The sequence below is a fragment of the Rhinolophus ferrumequinum genome, chromosome 26 (genome assembly GCF_004115265.2).
Source record: "Rhinolophus ferrumequinum isolate MPI-CBG mRhiFer1 chromosome 26, mRhiFer1_v1.p, whole genome shotgun sequence".
NCBI lineage: Eukaryota > Metazoa > Chordata > Mammalia > Chiroptera > Rhinolophidae > Rhinolophus > Rhinolophus ferrumequinum.
The window spans coordinates 987,973-1,013,169 of record NC_046309.1 but is presented as its reverse complement, the minus strand read 5'-3'; the positions used below and the strand labels follow the sequence as shown (position 1 = coordinate 1,013,169).

At 47.0% G+C, this 25,197-nt stretch overlaps 1 protein-coding gene across 5 annotated transcripts in view; it reads right to left on the bottom strand.

Annotated features, from left to right (window-relative positions):
- LMBR1 (limb development membrane protein 1) overlaps positions 1 to 24,835 on the bottom strand; it is a 98,458-nt gene extending 73,623 nt beyond the window's left edge. For 2 of the 5 annotated variants that reach the window (XM_033098770.1, XM_033098771.1), the window contains exons 1-4: positions 24,582 to 24,835; positions 14,227 to 14,299; positions 12,251 to 12,290; positions 5,522 to 5,661 (exon numbers count right to left, since the gene is read on the bottom strand). In XM_033098770.1, the coding sequence (XP_032954661.1) occupies positions 5,522 to 5,661; positions 12,251 to 12,290; positions 14,227 to 14,299; positions 24,582 to 24,647 (319 nt within the window). In that variant the 5' untranslated portion in view covers positions 24,648 to 24,835. Of the gene's footprint in view, positions 1 to 5,521; positions 5,662 to 12,250; positions 12,291 to 14,226; positions 14,300 to 24,581 lie in introns of those variants that run through there. The other 3 variants (XM_033098773.1, XM_033098774.1, XM_033098775.1) reach the window with 3 other exon arrangements.
- Between the last annotated feature and the right edge of the window lie 362 nt (positions 24,836 to 25,197).

Here is a 25,197-nt window from a genome sequence, read left to right as displayed (position 1 = left end):
CAGACGTGCAATTATATGCTGAGTCATGGCCTGTGGCCAACAGTGTGGCTAATGGCCAGGGGCTTGGAAAGAAAACGACTGGAAAACTGGTGACAAGTGTCGTGTGGGAGACCCTGCTCGCTGCACCATGTGTCATGCGAGGCAGCCTGCGGGGCCTCTAGTTCCGCTCCCCACATAAGAACACAGGATATGGTGAGGCCAAAAAGGAACATCCACGGAGCCATAGATAGGGGAGCCATACCACTATAGTCTCATTGGAGGCTGGATCCACACGACCTGCAACCTGCTGTCTGCTTCTCTGCCTGCCAAATGACCGACTCGACTGACCAACCAGCGCAGCCATGGCAGTTATATCAGTGGCTAACTGGCTCACTGGTTACAGCTGACGGCCAACTAGCCACAGCTGACGGCCATCTACTACCCGAGCCAGTACCTTTCCACATGAGGCCGAGAGCCTGGAAACTGCACTCTTGGCTCTGTCCCCACACAAGGAAATTTGGGGAAGACGCATGCAGAGAGACCTCTCTGAATGGGAAAAAAACGTGAAGATACGTGTGTATCTTCTGCTCACCAAAGGGGGACCTCAGCAGAGGAGGATTTTAATAATGATGACCTGTCCATGGGTCCCAATCAGGCTCTTTCCCCCGCCACCCCTGCATCACCCAGTGGGCTCAAGGACAACATGGCCCTGGTGGCAGGGATGGAGGTGACGCATAGGCTTCCACTCACCGGGTGGACCTGGCTGGGGCCACCGCTGAGGGCCCCGTCTGCCAGCAGCAGGGACCACCGCTGAGCCCCCAACATGGCGTCATTCCCCAGGGTGACCCGCCAGCTACCTGGTGGGGGTTGACTGCACTGGGCCCTGTCCACCATGGAAGGGGCAGTGTTGTCCTCACTGGAACACACTCCACATATGGATTTGCCTTCTCTGACACCGTGCTTCTGCCAAAACTACCATCCGTAGGCTCCGAGAATGCCCTGTCCACCACGTGTTCTCCCAGCATTGCTCCTGGTCAAGGAACTCACTTCACAGCCAAAGAGTATGGCAGTGAGCCCACGCTCGTGGAATCGCTGGTCTTACCGCGTTCGCACCATCCTAAAGCAGCTGCCTTGACAGAATGGCAGGACGGCTCCTGAAGATTCAACCACGGCACCAACGAGGTGGCACTGCCAGCTCGGTGACCGGCACAAGGCTCTCCAGGAGGCTGTATAGGCTCTGCCTCTGCATTCAATACCTGGGGGCGTTTCTCCCACAGCCAGGAGTCACCAGTCCAGGAATCGGGGAGAGGAACGGGAGTGGCACCTCTCCTTAGTACCCCTAGTGACCCACTAGCAAAATTGCTGCTTCCTATTCCTGCGGCCTTCTGTTCTGATCAGGCCTAGAGGTTCCCGCTTCAAAGGGAAGAAAGCTTCCGCCAGAAGACACAACAGTGACTCAGCCAACCAGCCACCTGGGGCTCCTAACACCTATAATCCAACTGCCAAGGAATGGAGCTCCTGGGCTGGCTGTGGGCACGGACGCTGCCTACCACGGGGAAACTGGACTTCTGCTCCAGTGAGGGCAGGAAGAGCTGGTCTGGAATACAGAAGCGCCCCAGCGCATCTCCTGGTACTCCATGCCCCATGACAAAGGCCAGTGGAAAACCATGACAACTCAGTCTGGGCAGGATGACTAATGGCCAAACGCTTCGGAAATAAAGGTCTGGGTCACCCCACCAGGTAAAGAGCTGTGACCTTGCTGAAGACAAAGAATAGGCAGTGGAAGAGGGAGTTATAAATACCAGCTATGACCAGGTAAGCAGTTCCAGAAATGAGGACTGTAACTGTCACGAGTGATTTCCTCCTTAGTTTGCTATGAATATGTTTGTGAGTGTAAGTATGCAGATACACATATATATTGAGTCAATATCTTTGTTTTCTTCCCTCTCTTATTCCCTTATCAGGTAACATTAGACGTATTCATTGACTTTGTATCATAGCATGTAAGTATTGTTAACTTTACAACATAGTATTTAATATGGGCACCAAGGAGAAGAGTAAACATCACTCGAGAACTCTACCTCCTCTTCTGGGGATGGGCTCAGGGTGTTTCCACTTGTATGCAGGACCTTGTTACTGTCTTTATAGAGATTAAACACAGTGTCAAGAGACAGTACAAATGACTGCTAAGGTGACAAGGGGCGGACTTGTGATGGGTAATTTTATGTGTCAAATTGATGGGGCTGCAGGGTGACCAGATATTTGGTCAAACATTTCTGTCTGGAAAGGTGTTTCTAGAAGAGATTAACATTTGAGTTCATGGATGGAGTAAAGCGGATTGCCTTCCCCACGTGAGTGGGCCTCACCCAATCTGTTAAAGGCCTAACCAGAACAATAGGGCAGGGTAAGGAAGAGTTCTTTCTCTCTGCCGCCTTCGAGCTGGGATACTGGCCTTCCCGAGCCTCTGGATTCAGGCTAGGACTTACAGCACTGTCTCTCCTTGTTCTCAGGCCTGCACATTCGGATTGGAACTACACGATTGGCTCTCTCGGGTCTGCTTTACAGCAATTTGCTCCCATGAATGGTTACAATTTTTTAAAAGCCAAGAAGCAAGCATATCTAAGGTTGACAAACCTTCAATCCTAAAACAATCTAAGGGACTGATAAGCACTCCCTTGGATGTCATCCACAGGTTAAACAAAACTATAAATTCAGAAGACAAAGATGAATATGAAGCTTTACGAAATTCACTACATGCAGCAAAGGAGACAGCTCTAGCAAAGAATCCAAAGTAGAAAGAAAGCCGGGGGTCATAAAAGCTTCGAGAATGAGTTCCAGGGCTGACATCCCAGGTCTCCTGAGAATACACTTTGAAGTAATGACATCATTCAGAAGGTTCTTCCTCTAAGTCCCCAAATTCCGGCTGATGTTGTTTACTGGAGGTTAAAGTTACTGTTTTTATACAGTTTATTCATTCAACATTCGTTCACTGGGTGACCACTATGTGGAAAGCACTGCTCCAGGCCCTGACTTGTAAACAAAATGAAATGCCTGAGCTTACATACCTTACCTTGCAATGAGAAAGACAGCGGATACAAACAAACGTTACTCCCAAAGCTAAGGCCTCAGCACCAAACACACGGCGTGTCACGTGTGGGTAGCTCTTCCTTCCAGTCCATCAACAGAAAAAAGAATCAGCCCTGACTTAGAGCATCTGAAGGTCAGTAAGTAGAGCATGCAATTTCTACTTGGTAAAACTGAAAACAAAGGCCAGTTCACCCGTCACACTGGTTAACCCGGCTGAGACCACACCCTGCCCTGCTGGTGAAAACATGTGGAGCGCCACCTTCAAAGAAAGGCCACAGGGAACTGTGCCAGTCTTCTTCAAAGGTTTTTAGACAACACATACAAAAACCGTTTTGTATATTATATGTTATCCAAGTATTTGTTACTAACAAACAGCACTGTCATCTAAAAAGAACTCACCAGGAAATCAGAGCCACACTTTCCAGGTTCTTTCCTGCCTTTCCTAATGACGGGTGACTGACTTTTCAGACTTACTTTTTATATCCATTTCAGTAACAACCTTAGTTTGCTTATTTGAGTTTTCCAATTGCTAAGCAAGAAAAAGAGAGTAATTTCTTTTTATTCACTTAATAATTAGTCCTAACTTTACTAAATTCATTTGGTCTTCAGAGGGTCAATGACTCCATTTGTTTCTTTTCAAGCATGTCAGAAACCACAAGACCAGATTAAAATAGAAGACTAGACTCAAATGTTAAAATTCTTCATGTCAAAAACAGCTTAGGTAGTATGAAAAGAAATTGGGAGGAAAATATTTGCAACGAACCTGACAGACAGCTAATTATTTAAAACCACTGAAAAAATGAGCAGAGAGAATACAGGTAGGCAATTTACTAAAAAATATATGTGAATCGCCTAAAATGTACTTTGTAAGTGTCCACCTGCACTAGTAATTAAAGAAATGTAAATTTAAAAGGAGAAATTTTTCATCTATTAAATTTAGTAATTTTTTTTTTTAACTAAACACCCAAAATTGGTGAAGATACATTCTGGGACTAAAGACTCTCACATACCACCCAGAAAAGTGAAACTGCTGGTGAAGTTCGTAAGGCTTTTTTGATGGATAATCAAGAAATATCTTTTCAAAAACTTTTAAAGTATGCTTACCTTGAAAGCAAATTGCAGAAATTTATCCTAAAGACAAATATTTATTTATTAAGATGTACAATGTAGCTTTTCTAGTTAAAAACTTGGGAACAATCCATGATTATAATGGCTCTAGGCAATATTGCAACAGTGTAGAAAAGCACTGAACCTCCACTTGGGATGGAGAGGATACAAAGTAACAGTGAGCACAACACTTCCCCCGTTCCCCCCCCCCCGACACCCCTGGGGGGCATCAGCTCCTTTCCCTGTGCATGCACACACCCGAAAGGCTACAGGCACACCATCCACAGTAGCTCTCCACACTACAGGATTCTGAATAATAATACTTTTCTTCCCCATAAATTTTGTTTTCCAAATTTTACATAGCAAACATGTATTTTTTTAAAAAATCCATAAAGGGATGAGAGAAAAGGTATGCGTATAAAACTCCAGCTGGATCAAACAGTTGTAAACAAAACCATTTTTTTTAGAAAAAAAGGGTGTATTTGTCATATCTCAGGAAGGGAAGGATTTTCTAAATACAAAAACAATTAGAGAAACCAAAGGAAGAAAAAGACAGGACAACATAAAAATATAAAAATTCTGTAAATCATAAAAGCAAATAAAATTCAAAAGCAAAATAACAACTAGAAAAACGTATTTACAAAAATTGGATTAAAAAGTTGATGTGTCTGATACATCGAGATCCCGTAATTCAAAATTGGGGAAAAATAAAGAGAAGCAAGGGAGTATGAAACATATAAAAAGATACATGCCTTAGACCTTTTTATATATTTTATAAATTAAAATATCCTACCTCACTAAAAATTTCTAGATAATGGCAGAGTCAAGGCTAGAACGCTATTTGGCTTCAAAGCAATAAACCACGTTGCCTACAGTAAGTCATTCTTTCTTTTAAAGCCACATTGCTTTTAAAATTTGTGCTTGATGAAAGAGTTCCTCCCCCACCAATCATACATTTTGAAATGACTGAAGAAACTAACAGCAAATAAATAAAATGGAAACCACGGCTACCTTCTTTAGATCTTAAATGGAGATTGAGTTCTTTGGACATGTCCAGATAAACCAAACTTTTCTTGCTCCGTATTTCAATGAAAATTTACCCATCAAAATCATGGCAAGTATAAAAAACTGTTTCTTGATTAAGTAAAAAAGGAAAGGCTTCTGCCACTGACAAGGAATAGGGATGGCTAAGTAAAATCTGGTTTGCGGATTTTTATTAAGGACTCACATGGTTTGTTGGAGGAAGATGCATACTATGAAGGAAAGTACAAAACGGCAACGCATCAAGTACAGGGCAGTAGAGACTGAAAAACCTTAATTGGTATTATATTAAGAGATATATACTAACCATGAATCAGGGAACCATTCAGCCACTGAATATAGTAGCTGTGAGGAAAAGAAAGCAGGATTTCATTGCTGATTATTGAGAAGGGTAAAAGCAAGACAGCCCCAGCTGAAACCGCTAGAGTGAACGTGCTCAGAAACAACCTGCAAGAGAAGAGAGTCATTGTCACCAGTGAGCGGACAAAGCAAGGAATGTGGAAGTAACTCAAAAAGAACAAAACTCTGAAACTATTTACTCTAACAAGATTCATGTAAGAATTTCATTAAACACATGTGGCTGGAAAACATGATTATGTATCATCCTACAAGTTAAACTAGATGAACTCTAAAACTCCTTACTGGGAAAAGATCACTAAATCTAACGAGTAGGCCCTGAAAGGTAAACACACTCAAGACAGAGTCCTTCACATATTTTCCATAAGATAAAGTCTCGTTCCTCTTTTAAATTCGAGGACTCATTTCACAGTTGCAGCATCTAATTACCACCTTTGGCGATATACGCTAACAGCAATGCAACAACTGTTTCAGGTGAAAAAATACTTGTGAAATCAGTCTGAAAACGCAGTGATTTCAGGGCAAAATCAGTTTGCAAAGCCGCTGGTCTGCTTCCTGTTAAAATGGGTACAGTGGAAATAAATTACACTAGTAAACAGTACATACCTACTAAACAACACTATACTATCAAACAGTGTTTAAAACACTATTTTGTCATTTTTTAATACACTATCTCTAATATGTACTAATACAAGTATGGAAAAATGTCTAAAATAAGTTAAAAAAAAAAAACTAAAGGAAAGCATGGATAATAGAAAACATGTCCTCCCCAAAAAGTGCATCCCCGAAAATAAGACCGGGTCTTATATTAATTTTTGCTCCAAAACACACATTAGGGCGTATTTCCAGGGGATGTCTTATTTTTTCATGTACCACAATCTACATTTATTCAAATACAGTCATGTCATCTTCTTCTGGAACATCGTCATAACATACTTAATGCGTCTGCCTGACGATCTTACTGGGCTTATTTTCGGGGAAACAAGGTATATCCACAGAAAAATGGAGGTACAAGACAAATCTAGCAAATTATGACAGTCCCATCGGAGAGAGAGATTTTAAGGGCTTTCACATTCTCAGTTACACACGTCTGAAATGTTTGAAATTTTATATCTAATTTTTTAAAGATTTTTTTAAATGGCAAAGAAAAAGGGAACCTCATTAACGTTAGAGAGAGAAATTTAATATCAAATATAGGAAGAATCTGAAAATAAATGTGAGAAGGTATAAGAAAAAAATCATACTAACCGCCCAAAATACACGTCTAAGAGTAGCTTTGAGGCCAGCGCCACCTTGTGGCGACCCACAAAAGTGTTTTCCTACTTAGTAAAAGCCCAAGCCACCACAAAGCTCCGCATTCAGTAAATCACGGACAAATTTTGACATGTACATCGTATGGAACATACCAAAACTACAATTCAAATCAGACACGGGACAAGTCTTGTAAGTGGTTTTGCTGAATGGACATGTTTCCCGGGAAAAGCACGAGGACTGTCTTCGTCCCAGGAGGCCCACTGCCCACTTCGCCAGTGGCCAGCCCGTGACCTCAAGCAAGCTTCTTCAGTGTTGTCCTCACAAGTCTCATGGGGAAGTTGTCCTGTTCACTAATTCTGTCCTTCCAAAGCTAAAACTAAGGTCAAGTCCACAACCCCCACGCCAGGTCCTGCACAGCCACCCAACGCACTTTTCCAGACTCTTCTCTTGCCACAAGAGTCCCACACACAGGCAGATTTACCTAAGCTCCTCATACCCCAAATGGCAGTGGGTCCCATGGCTCGGTGCCCTGGGGCACAGTGGGCTCTCTCCCTAGGGTCCCCCTTTACCTCATTTGCCCTGGGAAGCTTTTCATTCCTCAGCGTCTCCCTTCTCACTCCCGTCAGTAAAGGCAGAACCCTCCCACTTGGCTCCCATGACTCCACCACATACCCAGCAAGGAAGGCCAACCAGTTTCCAAACCAAACCTGGGACCTGCTATAAGCTCCCGAGGGTAAACAGACAGAGTAAGTAAAGTCACAAATGACCCGGGAAATCCTGAATATATGCAGTTCAGGATTTTAACTGTCATGCTGGCTCTTTCAGCAAGACTTCTAGAATCTATGGCATTTTAGGTATTGTTTTTGGGCCTAGAGGTACAAACACAATAATCCCATCCTCCCTGACGCCCTTGAGTAGCTACAAGGAGAGCCATTCATAAAGATAGACGTGCTGGAGATAAATGCTGCCAAGGGGTCCTTAAGGTACGGCCCTGAGTCGAATGGGAAAAGGGTAGTGGTCAGTAACGATGCAACTCTGAAAAGTGCCCCCTAGGAACTGAAGTTTCCGTACTGCCTCCTTCTAACATGTAGCGGACTCTGTGGACAGAACCCACAGGACTTCCGGGGGTGGGGTGAGAGTGGGGTCAAGGATGACCGAGTTTTCAGCCTGAGGGTGGCAACAGTCCAGTGGTATCAACTGCAACGGAGCAGCCTGGCGGGGAAGCAAGGGCATGCGGAGCCTGGCACGTCCATGAAACCAGATCACAGAAGCGGGCTCTGTGCTTGTCACTGCAGGCTCCCAGGGGGTCTACCCCACCACTGGTCACATTCTCTCTGATCACTGGTCAGGGTGGGGTCTGCCAGGGCCCTGCAATCCCAGGTTACTCTTCCCGTTAAGAAGTATTGTCTGGGAAGCTAAGCTTGAAACTAGGAAAATATCCTGAGCCTTGTCAAAGAAGTTACCATTTATTGATTTCCATCAGTATGACTCGAGACTGTTTTGTTTTATTCTGTGTAGGATCCATGACAATCAGGACCGTCCCTAATTTGGTGTGAAAGCCCTCAAACCTTCTGAGCCTTGTTGACATGCCCGCCATCATTCATTCGGGCACAACGATATGTACAGTGACCTGGAACGTCCCTACCCCAACCCTGCGCCCGTCTTTCCCCAAGGAGCCCTGGTTCCTTTGAGTGGGAAGCTGTATGTAGAAGTGAAGGTTTGGGTGCTCTTGGGCCTGGCGCTCCCAGGCGTTCTCAGTGGGCAGCAGGCCGAGGCTCGTAAGGGTGTTATGCATGCATGCGCGCGTGAACACAGACACTCACACACACACTCACGTCTGCATCTGGTTCCTCCGTCGGCACTGCGCACGCTGAGTCCACACCGCTACCTCCAACTGCACTGCCAACAGCTCAGTGCTCATCACATTCGTTGTCTCCCTCTCCCCCAGCTGTGACTGGTGTCCATCATCCGAATGGACCAACCCTGTGTGGTCAGTCTCCCCTCACACTGCCTCCCCCCGCCTACGCAGAGCTGTCCTCCTGTCCAGGTGATTCCCCGTATTGGACTGTCCTGCCCATGGACACCTTCCCTCTCCACCTGAGCTCTGACACCCATGCCAGGCCATCCATCTGGAGACACCCTCCTCAGTCTGCTTGGGCTGTGCCATCCTGCACAGATGCCCTCCCTGCCCTGTGTGAGATCGGACTCCCTGTGACAGAGTGCCCCTACCCTCCTCACCCCCTTGGGACGGCACTCATGCCAGGATTTTCTCTGCAGGGAAACGCCCCTCCCCCTCTCAAATCCTGAGAGCCCACACCTGGCCACCCTCTTGGCTCTGACACTGTGCCAGACCTCTCTCCTGCTTGGCTCACAAGCCATCCTTAAAGCAGTGTCACCAACTAGGCACTGTATTTGTATATGGACTGCTTTGATCCAAATCAATCAGATCAGAACTAGCTGAGAGCAGCCTTCAGAAAATGCCATTTCTGGTTGAGAAGGGGGAGGGAGTTCCTTGGAGCGCCAGAGCAGGGAGCGTGGGGCCTCGGTCACGTGGCCACGCAGGGCTGGCGGCCGATCACCTGCACTTCCGAACCTGTCTGAGGACGGCCCCTTCCTCTCCTGAGGCCCAGCCTCCGGTGTCTCTTCCTCTTCAGTGCCCCACATCTCCCTGCAGTGGCAGGAACTAAGACAAGGAAAGAGGGCTGAGTTCAAGCCCATGAAGCAGCAAACACACTCCCAGATTGTTTCGCATGTCATTTAATGCACGCGTGGGCACTACAGAGTAGGGGGAGACCCACCTCTCATATGGAAAACATGAATCTTTGTTCCTCAGTCTCTTCTGGACCCAGGGTAATCTTGAGTCAGAATTTGAACCCAGGTCTGCCTCCCTCTTCAGTTCTCACTCACTCCATCACAGAAGGAAACCAAGGCAGTGAAAGACAGAGGGGAGCCGGTGGGGGCCAGGGCCACAGGTCAGCCTCCTTCTCGCGGGGGCCCCTCTCCTCCACGCCCCCCTCCTGACTTTACAGAAAGAGCACACCCGTCCACCTTCGGGAAGGGGAGTCTGTGCGCAGGGCTGGGTGCAGAGGACCGGAGCCCTGGGACGTGCGCCGCCAGCCCCGTGCTAAAGCAGGTCGAGGAGGTGGGACCGCTCCTGAGCGTGGCAGGCAATGCCACCCTGCCATAAAACACACTGCGGGGGCAGGAGCCGGTGACGTGCTCTCGTGCGTCTATCAATTATTGATGTTCAAATGCATTTAGGCAAACGCACCACGCGAGTGGAGCACAGACCCAAGGGGCAGAGGCGTATGTCACAGGCTCCATGTGCGAGAGGGCCGCACTGCGGAAGAATTAATGAATTAATGTGCGCTTCAGTCGGCCTGTCAGCACAGTGGCTTTTTCAAGTAAGTGAAGCCGCCTGTTCTGTTTCTACAGGAGCAGTACCTGAGACAACGATGATTCACGTAAGAATTTTCACAATGCCGTGGTGCTAGGAATGAAACTAAGAGCCCTACTCCAGTAGGTTAAAATCATCAATTTAGAGGCCGAAGTTTTAAACCCATACAGCAAGAATACCCAGTATAGGGCGGCCGGATGGTTCAGGTGGTTAGAGGGTGAGCAAGGGTGGTGGTTCAATTCCCACATGGGAAGGTGGGCTGCGCCCCCTGCAACTACGATTGAAAACAGTGACTGGACTTGGAGCTGAGCTGCGCCCTCCACCAGATTGAAGGACAATGACTTGGAGCTGATGGGCCCTGGAGAAACACACTGTTCCTCAATATTCCCCAATTAAAAAAAAAAAAAATTTATAAAGAAAACAAAATAAATTGTTTAAAAACAAAAAGAATTCCCACTATGAAACGAAGTTACAGTTGTTTGCCCTAGAGCGTTTAAAATAATTTAATTACCAAGTAAAGCAGATTTATACTCATTTTCAGTTACGAATCAAATCAGCCCTGTTTGTTTATTAGCTGAAAGTTTTTGCTTTCTCATTGAGGTAAAATTCACATAAAATGAACCATTTTAAAGTGAACAATTCCGTGGCACTTAGTGCACTCACAGGGTTGTGTAACCACCACCTCTGTCTAGTTCCAGGGCCTTGTCATCACCCCAAAATAAAGCCCTACAGCCATGAAGCACTTGCCCCCCACCTCTCCTCTCACCCCCATCAGACTGCTTTTGCTGCACTTCCTTTTCTGGATGCTTCCATAATGAACTCGCACACTGTGGCCTTTTGTGCCGGGCTTATCTCAGCAGCACATTTAGAGGGACACCCATGTCGTAGCGTGTCAGCACTTCACCCCTTTTCATGGCAGAGTGACATCCCAGGGCAGCGAAGCACGTGCGTGCATGGGCACACGCAGTCTCTGTCTCTGCCCGCACCACAGCCTGACACTGATCTGAAGGAACACTGGACGGGCCACCCCATCTGATGACTGGCCGGTCATCTTCCAAGGTGGGAATGAAGCCAGGGCAGCGGAGGAAACATGAAGCAATGTCCCGGGGTGCCTGCCAGGGAGTACCGGGCCTGACAGCGGCCTGCACTGTGGCTCTGCACTGGCGCCTCCTGCTGCAAGGACACCATGGGGACAACTGGGGAGCTGCAGTGGGGGTGACAGTGCGAACCTCACCGTTCTGACGCTAGAATGCTACATTCACAGGCAAACACGCTGTTCATAGAAATCAGACGTGGAAGTATCCTGAGGAAATGGACCTTCTGGTCCGCAACGTCTCCAAAAGTTCGGTGAAAAAAAGCTCTTTGCATCCTATTTCTAACTTCCTTATAAATTTGGGACTGTTTCAAAAAAATTTTAAAGTATCAGTAAAAACAATCCTGGGATACAGATACCGTCCTATCTAGTCTGTCTGTGTAATTTCAAATTTTAATCAAGCAAAATCTGATAGAAAGGAATTCACTGCTTTCCATGTAGTTTGATTCCTCAGAAAAATTAAAGGGCATTTATTTCAATCACATATCATCAGCATACATAAGCAGAAGGGAGCTCGAGGACACCTGTAAAGCCCATCTCCTGCTCACAGCAGGTCAATGTCCACTTAACCAGACCACATCGGCCCCCACTTCCAAAGCCAGCACACGCTTCTCAGCAGGCTGTTCAAACAGCCAAGAGCTTTCTTTCTTATGGCCCAGCAATTTCCCCAGCCTGAAGCCCATTTCCTGGTTGAATCTTCTGAACATAAAATCTGTCAGCTCCTTAAACAAGCAAATGTCAATAGGAGACAATCAATCCCCAGGTAGCCGCGCCTATCTGCCTCTGCACTCTTTCCACGCAGGGTTAACCGATGGAGGTGTTATAATACTTCAGGTGAACTTTTTCCCACATTTCTGCCCAAAAGGTAGAATTGAATGCTGAGAATTTATGACTTCAGAATTAAAAACAGAACAATGGGACTTGAGAATACATACGAAATCCTGTTGACTACGGCATCTTCATCTTCTTGTTCATCTGCAAAAATGTTTAAGGTATTAATATTCTGATATCTTCCAACAAAATGCTTCATTAACTTATTAAAAATATAAAGAAGCAATTATTGAAGGGAAACAATTTTCAAACAGCACTGTGTTTATTTCAACACAGATCTAAATTTAAATCTCATTAAATGAGATAGGATAGCATATAATTAGAGAATACTGTTTTGATTAATCAAAAAATCCTGATTAACGAAATGCCCATATGTAAATTAAAATGTTCCAAATAGTCAGTGCTCAAGAAAATAAAAGTTAGTAGAACCTCAGGACCCTATCAAGTTTATTATTATACAAGGTAAGTGAAATTGCTAATGAATGAAATTTTCTGGTTGATAAAAGTTAAAAAAAAAGTTTACTGTAAGATTAAAACCAGGGCCTTCGAACTCGTGTACTTCTCTACAATTGGAGTTTGCCACTGGGAACAACATTAACGAGGACTCTCCTGAACCAACCCGAACTTCCGTGGATACCTTCGCCCCCACAGTTCATCTTACTGTTCAGGCTACAGACACGAATGCATCGGGTTTCGTGTATCTTTTTAGGTAGCAGATGGTCACTCGCCCGCCCCTCTCCCTGCCTCTCATGGCTGTCACCATCTCCTTTGTCCTCCCACGTAAACTTCCCAGCCAAAGAGACTAGGATCTAATTACGAGAACACTGCACAGCACCGGCGCCTGCTTCCCCTCACTGCCTCGCTGGAGTTGTTGTCAAAGGCTCCTTCAATTCTGCGTGCCCAGCCGCTCCAGTGTCAGTGGCATATTTGGGCCATTCTTTTAGTCCGGTCTCCATTCTTAACTACAGGTACCCAAAACAGCTTTACAACAAAAGGGACCACAAAACAACATATCACAGTTAATTTTTATAGTGTTGTGCCCACATCCAAAAACTAACAAATCATGAAGACTACTTTACTATCTCCACGGCCCCTTCAACTCTGTGCCCAACACTTTACCAACTAGAGCCGGAGTCCTCACACCCCTCCCTGTGATTACTCTAAAATGCATCTAATACAGCTCCAATTTTCCTGGTCATCAGCCCCTAAGTTCCCCGAAACAATGCTTTATACTCATTTATTATCTCTCTCGCTCTCCTGTGGCCATAGTCTATGAAAGCTTATGCCAAAACATCTTTAAAAATGGCTAAGATACTGTCTTGGATCCCAGGGCTTCAAAATTTTGAGAGATTATAAACTCCCAGGGGGATGTCAGTGCGGTCAGAGCCCAGGACTGAAGTGACACACTAGAGCCAGCGTCATTTGACTGCTCTCAAACACCTGACAAGTGTAATGTGACAACGTGAGAAATCTTTAACATGTGAAATCCTTAAGTATTCATACAGCACCTACTATTAGCCCCAGACTCACAGGTAGAAAATCCTGTGATTTCTAGAAAATTAACAGAAGGCAGTAAGGCAACTGCTTAGGTACTTATAAAACCCTGGCACAAAAATCTGTGAGATAATCAGCAGAAAGTTCATTTAAAAAAAAATAACTATATAGTGGTCCCTCTGGCGAGATAAGATATCTATGAAACAATAAAAGGATATGGTATTATGGAGACTCTAAACTCTCCGTCACCTCAGAGAAAGAAAGACACTCTGATAGTCTGAGAGGATAGGGTAAGGACGTGCAGATCCAGGGCCAGTCACAAGGAAGCAGATAGCCTCAGCAGCTCCGAATTTCCCTGCTACTGAACAGCCGGACATAAGAATACGATAAACAAGGGCTCAGGCCTAAGAGGGTGACCCCACAAGTAGTCAGACTCCCTGGAGGGTATTTTTAGTGCTCTTAGTACCAGGCAACTGCTTGCTGCAGTCACGGGCACGCTGCATATACTGCCACACTGACAGGCACGTGCCATGCCCAGGCCACCTGGCATGAGAATCACAGTTTTCATTACAATGTTTCTACTTGCCTGATTTTCTCTTGTATCTTGTGATGATGAAATAGGAAACGATGTAGAGAATGGCAAAAAGAAGGAAGCATATCTGAAATGAAGCAAATTTGACAGATCATTTACATTGTTTGCATATTTTTTTTAAGTAATAGAAGATACATCTTTGGTATTTATAGGAAAAAAGATTTAACCTATTACAAATTAAACATTTTAGATATTTTGCTAATATAAAGTTTGAATGAAATATTAATCTATATGAATTAGTCAGTTACCCCAGTTTAATACTATTCCAGAAAAAACAAAAAAGCCCAATGGAGATTTTTCTTTTCATAACTTAATCAAATTGTTTTCAAAGTCATGTGAAGTGTAAAAAACCATTATGTCAACGACAATTCTGAAAGGTAAAGTCAGTGAGAAGCTACCATACCTACCAAATACTACAACATACTACTATAAAGCTTCAATGACATTTAAAGAGTGTGCTGGCACCAAAACATGACAGATCAACAAAACAGATTCTATTACATAAAAATTTATGTAATATGGTTACACAGCCAACAGGCATCACTTAATTAATGGAGAGGGGAAATAATCGTTCAGTTAACACAGCACAACAAAATAAACAGCAGTTGAACAAAAGACTTTAATATTAAATTCCATTTAATTTCTATCAGATCCAGGGCAGACAGGCAGGCAAACAAGGACCGGCCGAGGAACAGGAGACGGCACTACAGTCAAAGAGCGAGTGTGCAGAAACAAAGGTTCATTAGCGCTGTGGATCACGGTGGAATGTTTTGAAGACTCTCGAGTGGAACCATTCCAGGTGATGCGATGAGGGTATGCATGGATTTCTGAAGGTGGGCACCCGACTGAGAATGACCTTGGACTACACGGTGGACATGCACCATCCCACGTGCTCCAGGAAACGACATGCTGAGGACAGACAGGAAGACTGAGCTTCCCCCAGTACACACGGGAGAGTGACAGAGACAGTCCTGACTGTGGCCACAGCAGCAGTCAGGGGCACCAAAGTGGCCTTCTGCAGGGAGCCTGCCCAGAACTCCAGGGGGTGAGCGAGTGTGAACGCCAGCACCCCACAAGATCCTCCGGAGTGGGGGAGATGGGCCAACAAGGAAAGCCCGTGATTGGTGAAGAAATGTAAACAGAGAGGTCTTCTAGGAGGTGGGCACCAGGGGAAGCTGTTTACAAGGGAAGGGGGTCTAAGAAGGGCCGGAAGAGCCCTGGAAAGAGGAGTGATGCACAGAAACACCGGGAGTCATGAGCTCGAGTCCGCCTGACGGAAGGAAGGAGTCAGCAAAAGCTGACAAGGGAGCAGCAGGTAGGAGGCAAAAGGGACGCATCCTAAAAGCTATCCAGGAAAAGGGAATTCCCAACTGTGCCAGACACTGCTGACAGGCTGAGAACTGACCGTGGATTTGGCAACATGGAGGCCATTATGACCTTGACAAGACTTGTTTTTCTAGAGGCGTGGAGGCAAAACCCTGACGGACATAGATTAAGAGAGAAGAACTGGAAACAAATTAAGTAGACAGTTCTTTCCAGGAGTTTATAGTAATGGAAAGCGAAGGAAATGTGAAGAAGGTTTTTTTGTTTGTTTGTTTGTTTGTTTTGGGGAAATTCTTAGCCGGTGTCTTGTTTTTTCATTGTTGTTGTTTTTTTTCAGATTTTATTGGGGAAGGGGAACAGGACTTTATTGGGAAACAGTGTGTACTTCCAGGCCTGTTTTCCAAGTCAAGTTGTTGTCCTTTCAATCTTAGTTGTGGAGGGCGCAGCTCAGCTCCAGGTCCAGTTGCCGTTGCTAGTTGCAGGGGGCACAGCCCACCATCCCTTGCGGGAGTCGAAACCGGCAACCTTGTGGTTGAGAGGACACGCTCCAACCAACTGAGCCATCCGGGAGCTCAGCGGCAGCTCAGCTCAAGGTGCCGTGTTCAATCTTAGTTGCAGGGGGCGCAGCCCACCATCCCTTGCAGGACTCGAGGAATCGAACTGGCAACCTTGTGGTTGAGAGCCCACTGGCCCATGTGGGAATCGAGCCGGCAGCCTTTGGAGTTAGGAGCACGGAGCTCCAACTGCCTGAGCCACCGGGCCGGCCTAAGAAGGTTATTTTTAAGATGGGAGAAGTTACAGGTGGTTGTAGCAATAATACAGTAGAGAAAATTTACTGATGCCAGAAAGGAGAGGGAGAGCGGCTGAGCAAATGCGCTCAAGCCACAGGGCTGGACATAAACTCATCCACGGGAGAGACTAGCACAAGCAGAGACAGAACACGGAGCTCCTCGCAGGTAGGGAAGAGGGGAAGTGGTGGAAGCGTGCTGGCTTCCATCTTCTCAGTGAAACAGAAGCAAGCTCATGAAGTGGGAGAGTGGGAGAGTAACCGGAGCAGAGAAACACACCAGACTCAGCGGCAGTGAGTGGTCAGATGCAGTGGCCTGTAAAGCCCCAGGCCAGCCCAAGCCAGAACTCCAAGCAGCGCGGTGGCCCGGTGACACCTTAGAACATGACAGCACATCTCAGACGCTGAGGCGATGCGGGCAGGGTCCCCAGGAAACGTCAGTGGCCTGATTCTAACAGATGCCCTGTTCTCTCTCCTCCCTGTTAGAGCCTGTACCTGCAGACCCACTTTTCACCTCCCACTCACTCTTCCCGCCTCTAATCCAACTTCACACCCGCTGACCAACTCACAGTGCTCTGGCAGTGGTCCGTAACAATCCAACAGCCAAGCTGCACTTTCTTGTGAACACTTGACCTCTATGCAGCAATTTCCATGCCAACAAGCTTCCTCCTGATTGTTCTCCCAGCCTCCGGCACTAGCTTCCCTTCTGGCAGCCTTTAAACGTTATTCTTCTCCACTTCCTGGGCTGGGCCAGAAATCCATTCTCATTCCACAAGCTCTCTCATTCCACAACCTCAGCCGCCTGGGATTTAACCCCGAACCCCCAGAAATCCCCGGACCACTGTCTGAGAACCACTGCTTTAGGGTATCAGCAAGGCGGAGTGGTTGGAAACCTAAGTAGTTCGGGAGGAAAGTGAACGCAAGGACAGAGGAAGATGGGAGTGGAAGTTCACAGTGAAGCGGCTGCAATAAAAGAACTTAACCAAGGAAGCTGGAAGAATAGAAGGTCGTGGTTAAGGATATTCCAGGATTTTCAATTCATTTTTAAAGGTGGAGAGCAGTAGTTTCAGGCACTCAGGAAGTTAGTGCAGAAGTGGTGAATAAGAAGGATGAAAGTTAATGGAAAAAAGGAAATCAAGGAACCAAAGTGCGTGGCATGCAATGAAAAGACCAGTGGAAAGCAATTCATTCACGAGTAGAAGACTAACAATTATAAAAGCAAACGTATTATTAATTTGGAAATAAAAGCTACCCACAATGAAAATAAAAATTCTACTATAACAGACTGGACAAAAACCACACAACTGGTGGGACCAGGAGCAGGAGCCCCTCTAAATGAGTGTGTCTTTAGAGAGAGACAGACCCACAGGGACGAGTGACATGAAAGAAAGCCGGATGACAGCTCCTGTCCTCCTACATCCAGTGCGACGAAGGGAAATCCCTAACCCAAGGGAGAAAATCACTCGAGCGCCTCACCAGAACTGGCAAGGACCGGCTGATCGAGAGAGACGGCTCTCCTGGTTCCCTGGGGAGACTAAGCTTCTCCCCCTAAGCTTCCATCAGGGCAGGATGAGCAAGGTGACAAGCTCACCAGCAGAAACAGCGTAGGTGCATGGCCTCGGTGCCAGCTGACCCAGAGGACAGGCGATCGGCCCTCTGGGGGCCACAGGCTATAGTCCTCGTGCTGCTAAGAATGGCTAGGCATTTGGGAGCTGAGGTTCCCGGTCACAAGTTACCTGATACTACATTTAAATTATGCTGTTAAAAGCTAATACCCTTACATTCCAGGTCTAAGATGTGTACCTAAATTCAAATGCTCCAGGCATTTTTCAAAATGGTTACTTTCCCCCTTCCCCTGCTGGAAGCACAAGGGGAGTTTTTTCTGATTTTTTACCCTGAGAACCAGGCAGAGCTCCTGCAGGTAAAACTCATGAAAATTGTGGGGGCGCCCTCCAAGACTGGACCCCCCCCAGAGTTTCTAACTCTCTTGCTAGAGAGTCCACACTAAGCCTCGCGACATCAGCAGCTTCCATCTAAGTGCTCCTACCAGCACTGGCTCGCAGCAGGCTTGTGCTATGAGGGCTTTCGTCCCGGGTAAGCGGGGACCCAGGCGGCCACCCCTCTCCAGTTCTCAACTGACTGATGTATCTGAGAAGAGCTGCTGATTTTCAACTTGTTAGGAGGATGGGAGTGGTGACTTCCAAGCTCTTTTCATGTCGGACTGGAAACCAGAAGTCACTATGTTATCTTTTACGGTTTTATCTTTTATCTTCAGGTCTTTGATTTACCTGGGAACTGCTTTTGATGCCTGGTGTGTATGATGTAACATACTTTTTTTTAATACTCATTCTCGGCGGGGGGGGAGGGAGGGTTTCCCTTAGGTTCATCATTCCACATATTCTTGGGAATCTTCACTCTCTGCACAGATTGAATCCAGAGAAGCTATCCCAGCACTTCTTCGTAACTGATTCTGTTTTACTTTGAATTTTAAACACAGTTTTTGGTTAACATGGTAAAAATCTTTTTAAAAAACATACAAGGTGTGCAATCATAATGGAAAGTGGGGTTTTTTAATTCCCTTTTAACATTAAGTAGTTTGGAATGCTCTATCCTTTAATCTACCCCCAATTTTTTTTTTAAAAGAGAAAGGAATTTAATTACAATATACCAATTAAATTAGTATTAATATTCCCTCCTATGGCAACTCACAATAGAAAATAAGCATCACTTATTAGAGGCTACTCGAACTGTGCTGTATACCGTGTCATTACTTCTATGCTTATCTTATGTACTTCTGGGGCAACTCGTCAGTTTCTCAACCTCAGTGCTCTCCACATTTAGGCCAGGTAATCCCTTGTTGTTGGGGGACTGTCCTGTGCATTGTAGGATTTTAGCAGCATTGCTGCCCTCTACTCACTAGATGCCAATACATTGCTGTATGTCCTCTGATGGGACACTGTCACCCCAGTTGAGAACCATAGGTCTAAGAAATGAGTGCTAAATATGGAAAAAGGTCAACAATATAAAAATTGTAGTATTTGGTGTAATTTTTTCAAATGATGTATATTTTCAAGTGAAGGACTGGTAGATAAATCTCTAAGGGACGACTTGAAAATTACATGTCAGAGATACACAAGCATTTGCTGCAGAGAAGACCTCAAGAAAAGTACAGCTTCTACCCAACTCTCCCTTTCATAGGCAATCTCTGCTTTTCTAAATCACTTTCATAACACTAGGTAGTATTTTCTGTTCACCAACATGAACAATATATACTGACTTGCCAATTCAGAAGTTGAGGATTTAGCTACCAGATTTCTGATACCATGTTTCCCTGAAAATAAGACCTAGCCAGACCATCAGCTCTAATGCGTCTTTTGGAGCAAAAATTAATACAAGACCCAGTATTATATTGTTATATTATATTATATTATACCAGGTCTTATAGTAAAATAAGACCACGTCTTATATTAATTTTTACTCCAAAAGACGCATTAGAGCTGATGGTCCGGCTAGGTATCATTTTCAGAGAAACACAGTATTGAGGGTTTACCCCGCTACAGTGAGCGTTCCCCCTACTGCCTTCCTCCCACTTCCTCCTCTGGACCGGCCTTGGGGAAGGTACCCCCAGCACGTGTCTGTGAGGGCCGCAGGAAGGCAGGTACATAAAAGATAACAAGTGCTCTCACAAGGCGTCCCCAACGCAGAGGTCGGGTTCTGCACCCAGCACTGGGAAAGGCCACCCAGAGCCTCTGCCACCTCAGCACACAAGTTCTCTGTGCCACTGGAATGATGGCTCGGAGCTGAGGCCAGGCGTCAACAACTCCAAGTCAAAAATAAGAAGGACACTAAACATCTGGATGGAGGGCAGACATAAAAAAATACTCTCAAAAAGCGTATTATTCGAAACGACCCAAAACGCATTTATAAGGATCCCACTGAAATTCTGGGGAAGGGGATTCTGAAAAGATTCTAACACACAAAGAACAGAAGATATTAATGGTGTAAAATCAGAATTTATGTCTTTATTTGGTGTCTTCTAAATTGTTTTCTTTTAAGTGTTAAGACATTTGTAAGGGCTTTCAAAGATTAATTCTGAACTTGATTCACTGATGTGTTTTTTTCCGATAATGCCTTAAATTCCTTAAATTACCAGCCCCCACTACCATACGTGGATATAATCTTCAAAGCCCTAATCCCATCGTGAATGAGTATCTACACATACCGAGCACAGTAGCAGAACAGAACAGAAGTACAGGGCTCTGCGAGACTCCCTCTGTCCTATGGGTAATGCTGGCTTGGAAACACAGGAAGACTAAGACCAAAAATCATGGGTAAAGGAGGTGGCGTCCCTTGCATGCCTACGTCTCACAGGAACCATACCTCCAGCTGTCATTTAAGAAGGAAGAACAGAAGAAAGGAAAGAACATCTCAAGTGCAATTAGGAATGCCTCCATCTCCTTTCACCTCAAGTACAAGGTGAGACAAAGCTGTAGGCAAAGCTGCTCTAACTAGTTACCACGAACTTCGTGACTTAAAACAACACAGATCTATTCCTCATACTTCTGGAGGTCAGAAATCCAACATGGGTTTCGCTGGACTAAACACAAGGTGCCGCAGGGCTAGCTTCTCCTGGAGACTGGCCGGGAGAATCCATTCCCTTGCCTTTTCCAGCTTCTAGAAGACCCCCCCACCCGCCACATTCCTTGGCTGGTAGCCCCTTCCTCCACTTTGTGCATCATCCCACCTGGTGCTGGTCACAGCTCCTTCTCACCTGACACTCCTGCCTCCCTCTCATAAGGACCCTGGGGATCACCGTCCACTCACTCAGGTGATATAGGATGACCGCCCCCTTCACCTGACCACATCTGCAGTCACTTCTGCCACAAAGGGTGACATATTCACAGGCTGCGGGGATTACCATGACAGCATCTTCATGGGCCATTGTACTGCCAGCCAAGGGAAACTGACTGAACCCGGTTTAGAAACTCAAGGACAAAGACTCCTCTATCCCTCTGTCCCTCTCCTGCTTGCTCCCGTTATGACACCCTCAGTCTGTGGGCTATTGCATCTGCATCCACTCCACTACTCCACTGTATGACTCTATGACCACATGAGAAGGAGAAAAGCAGCCAGCCTACTGCGCTGCTTACTGGGAGTGTAAAAATGGTGCAGCCACTGGGAAACAGTGACAGGTCCTCAGGACCACCCTGTGGTCCAGCAATCCCATTCTGGGTGCTTATCTAAAAGAACTGAAAGATCTCAAGGAGACATTTGTACACCGATGTTCAGAGAATTATTCACAACAGCCAGGAAACAGCCCAAGTGTCCATCGAAGGATGAGTGGACAAGCAAAAGGTAGTCTCTCCATACAATGGGATATTATCCCGCCTTAGAAGAGAAGGAAATTCTGATGCGTGCGATGCCATGGATGAAACTTGCAAACACTATGCTGAGTGAAATAAGCCAGTCACAAAAAGACAAATACTGTATGATTCCACTTACAGGAGATACCTGGAATAGCCAAATTCATAGCGACAGAAAGTAGAAGAGAAGTTAACCGGCTGCCGGGGAGAGGGAGGAACGGGGAGTTTTTGATCCCTGGGGACAGTTTCAATTTGGAATGACAACAAAGTTCTGGAGATGGGTAGTGGTCATGATATGATAGCACAACAATGTGAATTTACTGCATGCCACTGAACTATGCACTTAAAAATGGTGAATTGCAACTCACTACACTTGGTCACTGTCTTCCCTGGTTCTGTGGAGGATGGAGTACACTCACCACCCAGGGGTGCCAGTCCAGAGGAAGTGTGGGAGGAGAGGGGCAGAAGTAAGGGACTCTAGAATCGGTGCCAAAATTGAGTGGTTTCCAGGGTAAGAGACAAAAGTAATAAAGCTCCTGGGTCCCTTTCTAAACCCATATGACAGAATACCTAATTAATTAAAATTAAAGCCAAAAACAAATAGACCGATGGAACAGCATAGAGTTCAAAATGAAACCCCACAAATACACAGTTACCTAATTTATGGCAAAGGTCACAGATGGTGCTGAAACAATGGGACATCCACGTGAAGAAATATATATGACTCCTACCTCACAGCATACACATGAAATAAATTGCAAATGAACTGCAGAGCTCAGTGGGAAGAGCAAATCAATAAAGCGTTTAGGGAAAAGCACAAGCAAACACCTTCATAACCTTGGACTAAGCAAAGGGACATAACACAAAAAAGCACTGACCATGAAAGAAAAAAATTTGATAAAGTGAACTAAATTAAAATTAAGAATTTCTGCTCATCAGAAGATATCATTCAGTGAATGAAAAGGCATCCACAAAATGGAAAAAAAAAGACCTAGGCATCATATCCAGCATACATAAAGAACTCTTGCAAACGTTTTATAAAAGATATATAAACTAATTTAAAAATGGGGGAAAACTCAACGCTACTTCACAAAAGATTTCCAAATGACCAATAAACATGAAAAGGTGTTCAAATTCATTAATCATCAGGGGAATGCAAAGAAAATATTTTGTGTAATAAATACTATCACACACATACTAGAGTAGCTAAGACAAAAGAGAAGAGAAAGTGCTCAGTGCTGTAAAGATGGGAAGCAAGCACCCCTATCACACAGTGCAGGTGGGAGCGTCCATCTGTACAACCACGTTGGCAAACTGCATTAAAAGTACAGATGAACAAGAGCACAACCCATAACCTACTAGCGGTCCCATTCCTAGGTCTACACCTGACAGAAATGCATACATACACATGTTCACCAAAAAACACAGACAAGAATATCCGTAGCCAAATCTGGAAACCATGGAAGGGCCCACCAACAGTGAAATAAAAATGTTATGCTGTAAGCACACAACTGCGGCATTGAGAATGAATTATGCCCACATACAATATAAAGGAACTTCACAAACATTGTTGAGTGAAAGAAACCCAAAACAGTGCATGCTAGAAGTTTTCATTTATATAATGGTGCAAAACTAAGCAAAACTAATGTATTAACACGGGGACAGTGGCTACTCTTGGCGAGGCAGAGAGTAAGTGGACAGGAAAAAGGGCTGGGCCTCTGGGTTGCCAGTAAGAGTCTGTTTCTCAGTCTGGGTTCAGGATTACACGGGTGTGTTTAGTGAAACGCTTCAAGCCTTACACACGTGAGTATGCACTTTTGTTTGTTTGAGCTTTAACTTCAAAAATTAAAATTAAACGAAATATGCTGTATCAAATTCCACTAGTTCCGACTTTATAGGTCCTCTTTATTCTCAGGTGTGCCTTGGCGAAGTGAGTCTCAATTTTCAAGATCAAGAGCTACACAAATTAGGCAATTCTAAACCAGAATCTTTTCACCTCAAAACAGGAGTGTGGCTGAGTTAGAAGAGGGAGGGGTACGGCTTTACCCCGTTATGGAAACACAAACAAACACGACTGCAATGTGTTCTCACGAAAAGGAAAACCAAAGTGGCTTTCGAAGGCCACGCCTGCTTCCCGACCCCCGGCAGCGACAGCGCGCACCGCAGCGAGAAAGGACGGCTCTCCCAAGAAGTCGCTTCCAGGGCACCGTGGACTTCTGCTCGGCCCTCAATCCCAGAACTCGCGGGTCTTCCCACCCAAAACGGAAGGTTTCGGACTTAGTGCAAGTGGGGCTGGGGGGCGCCGGGGTGAGGGACCGAGCGCACGGTGCACAATACGCTAACCTGGACGACAGAAGAGCGGGGCAGCGGACGCTCGCTGCTCCTCGGGGACCCGGGACCGAGCTCGGTCCTGCGCCAGCGCCTGCGAGGGGCGCACGGGCACCGCCAGGTACCTGCACGGACTGTACACGCGTCCATCCGCCAGGCCGCGGAGCGGGGGCACGCGAGCCCTCGGGGGCCGGCCACCACCTGGAGCGCCGAGGCGGCCACCGCGATGCCGGGAGGGCATGGCCCCGTGAGGGTGCAGGTGGCACCGCAGCATTCCCCGTGGGACCACAGGGGACTCGTGCGAACCGCGCGAGGCGCCCCGGGAGGAGAGCGGGAGGAGAGCGGGTGGGCGCGGGCCGGGGGCGGAGCCCGGGGCGGGAAGCCGCGCAGGTGGCAAAGGGGAGGCCGCCGCGGGGACTGGGGGCGCCTGGGGCGGAGGGCCAGGGGCAGAGGGTGAGGACCCGAGGGCAGGGGAAGGGGCGGGGGCCCGGAAGCGGCGCGGGCCGCAGGCAGCCGGCGGGTCGCCGTGGGGTCGCCGGCCAGCTCACCGTGGACTCCCGCACTTGGCTGTGGAAGTGCTGCTCCCGCGCCGACACCTCGTCCTGCCCTTCCATCCTCCTTCACGCCCGCCGCCGCGCCATCGCCCGCCGGTCCGAGGGGCTGCACGGCCGCTCCGCTAGCCCGGGACGAGAGCTGGCCGACAGCAGTGACCGCCACCAGGACCGCGAGCGCGGCCGCCGCCTCAGCCGCTGCCTCAGGCGTAGACGCTCGGGCTGCGGAGGGCGGGCGCCGCGCTGCCGGGGCGGGGCCGCGGCGGGGCCTGACGTCAGACGAAGGCGCCGCGCGTCAGAGGACGCGCCGTGGCGCCCGCCGGGCCTAAGGCGGCGTGGGCAAGGGGACTGGGCGGAGCCTCAGGCCTCGGGGCGGGGTTTGGGGCACGCCCCCAGGGAGCGGAGGCGGGCAGGGTCCGCGGGATCTCCGCCGGAGCCCCGGGAGGATGCGGTGAGGCTCGCTTCGCGGGGCGGGTCTCCTTCCTATGCGGGCGGAGTAATGGAGGTGGGCGGGCCGGCGCAGGCTCGGCGCTCTGGTTCCCCACAGGAGTTACTCATCAGCCATGGCCACGCCAGTTAGTGCCCCTCACTCAGCTCAGCCTGCAGGGCACTT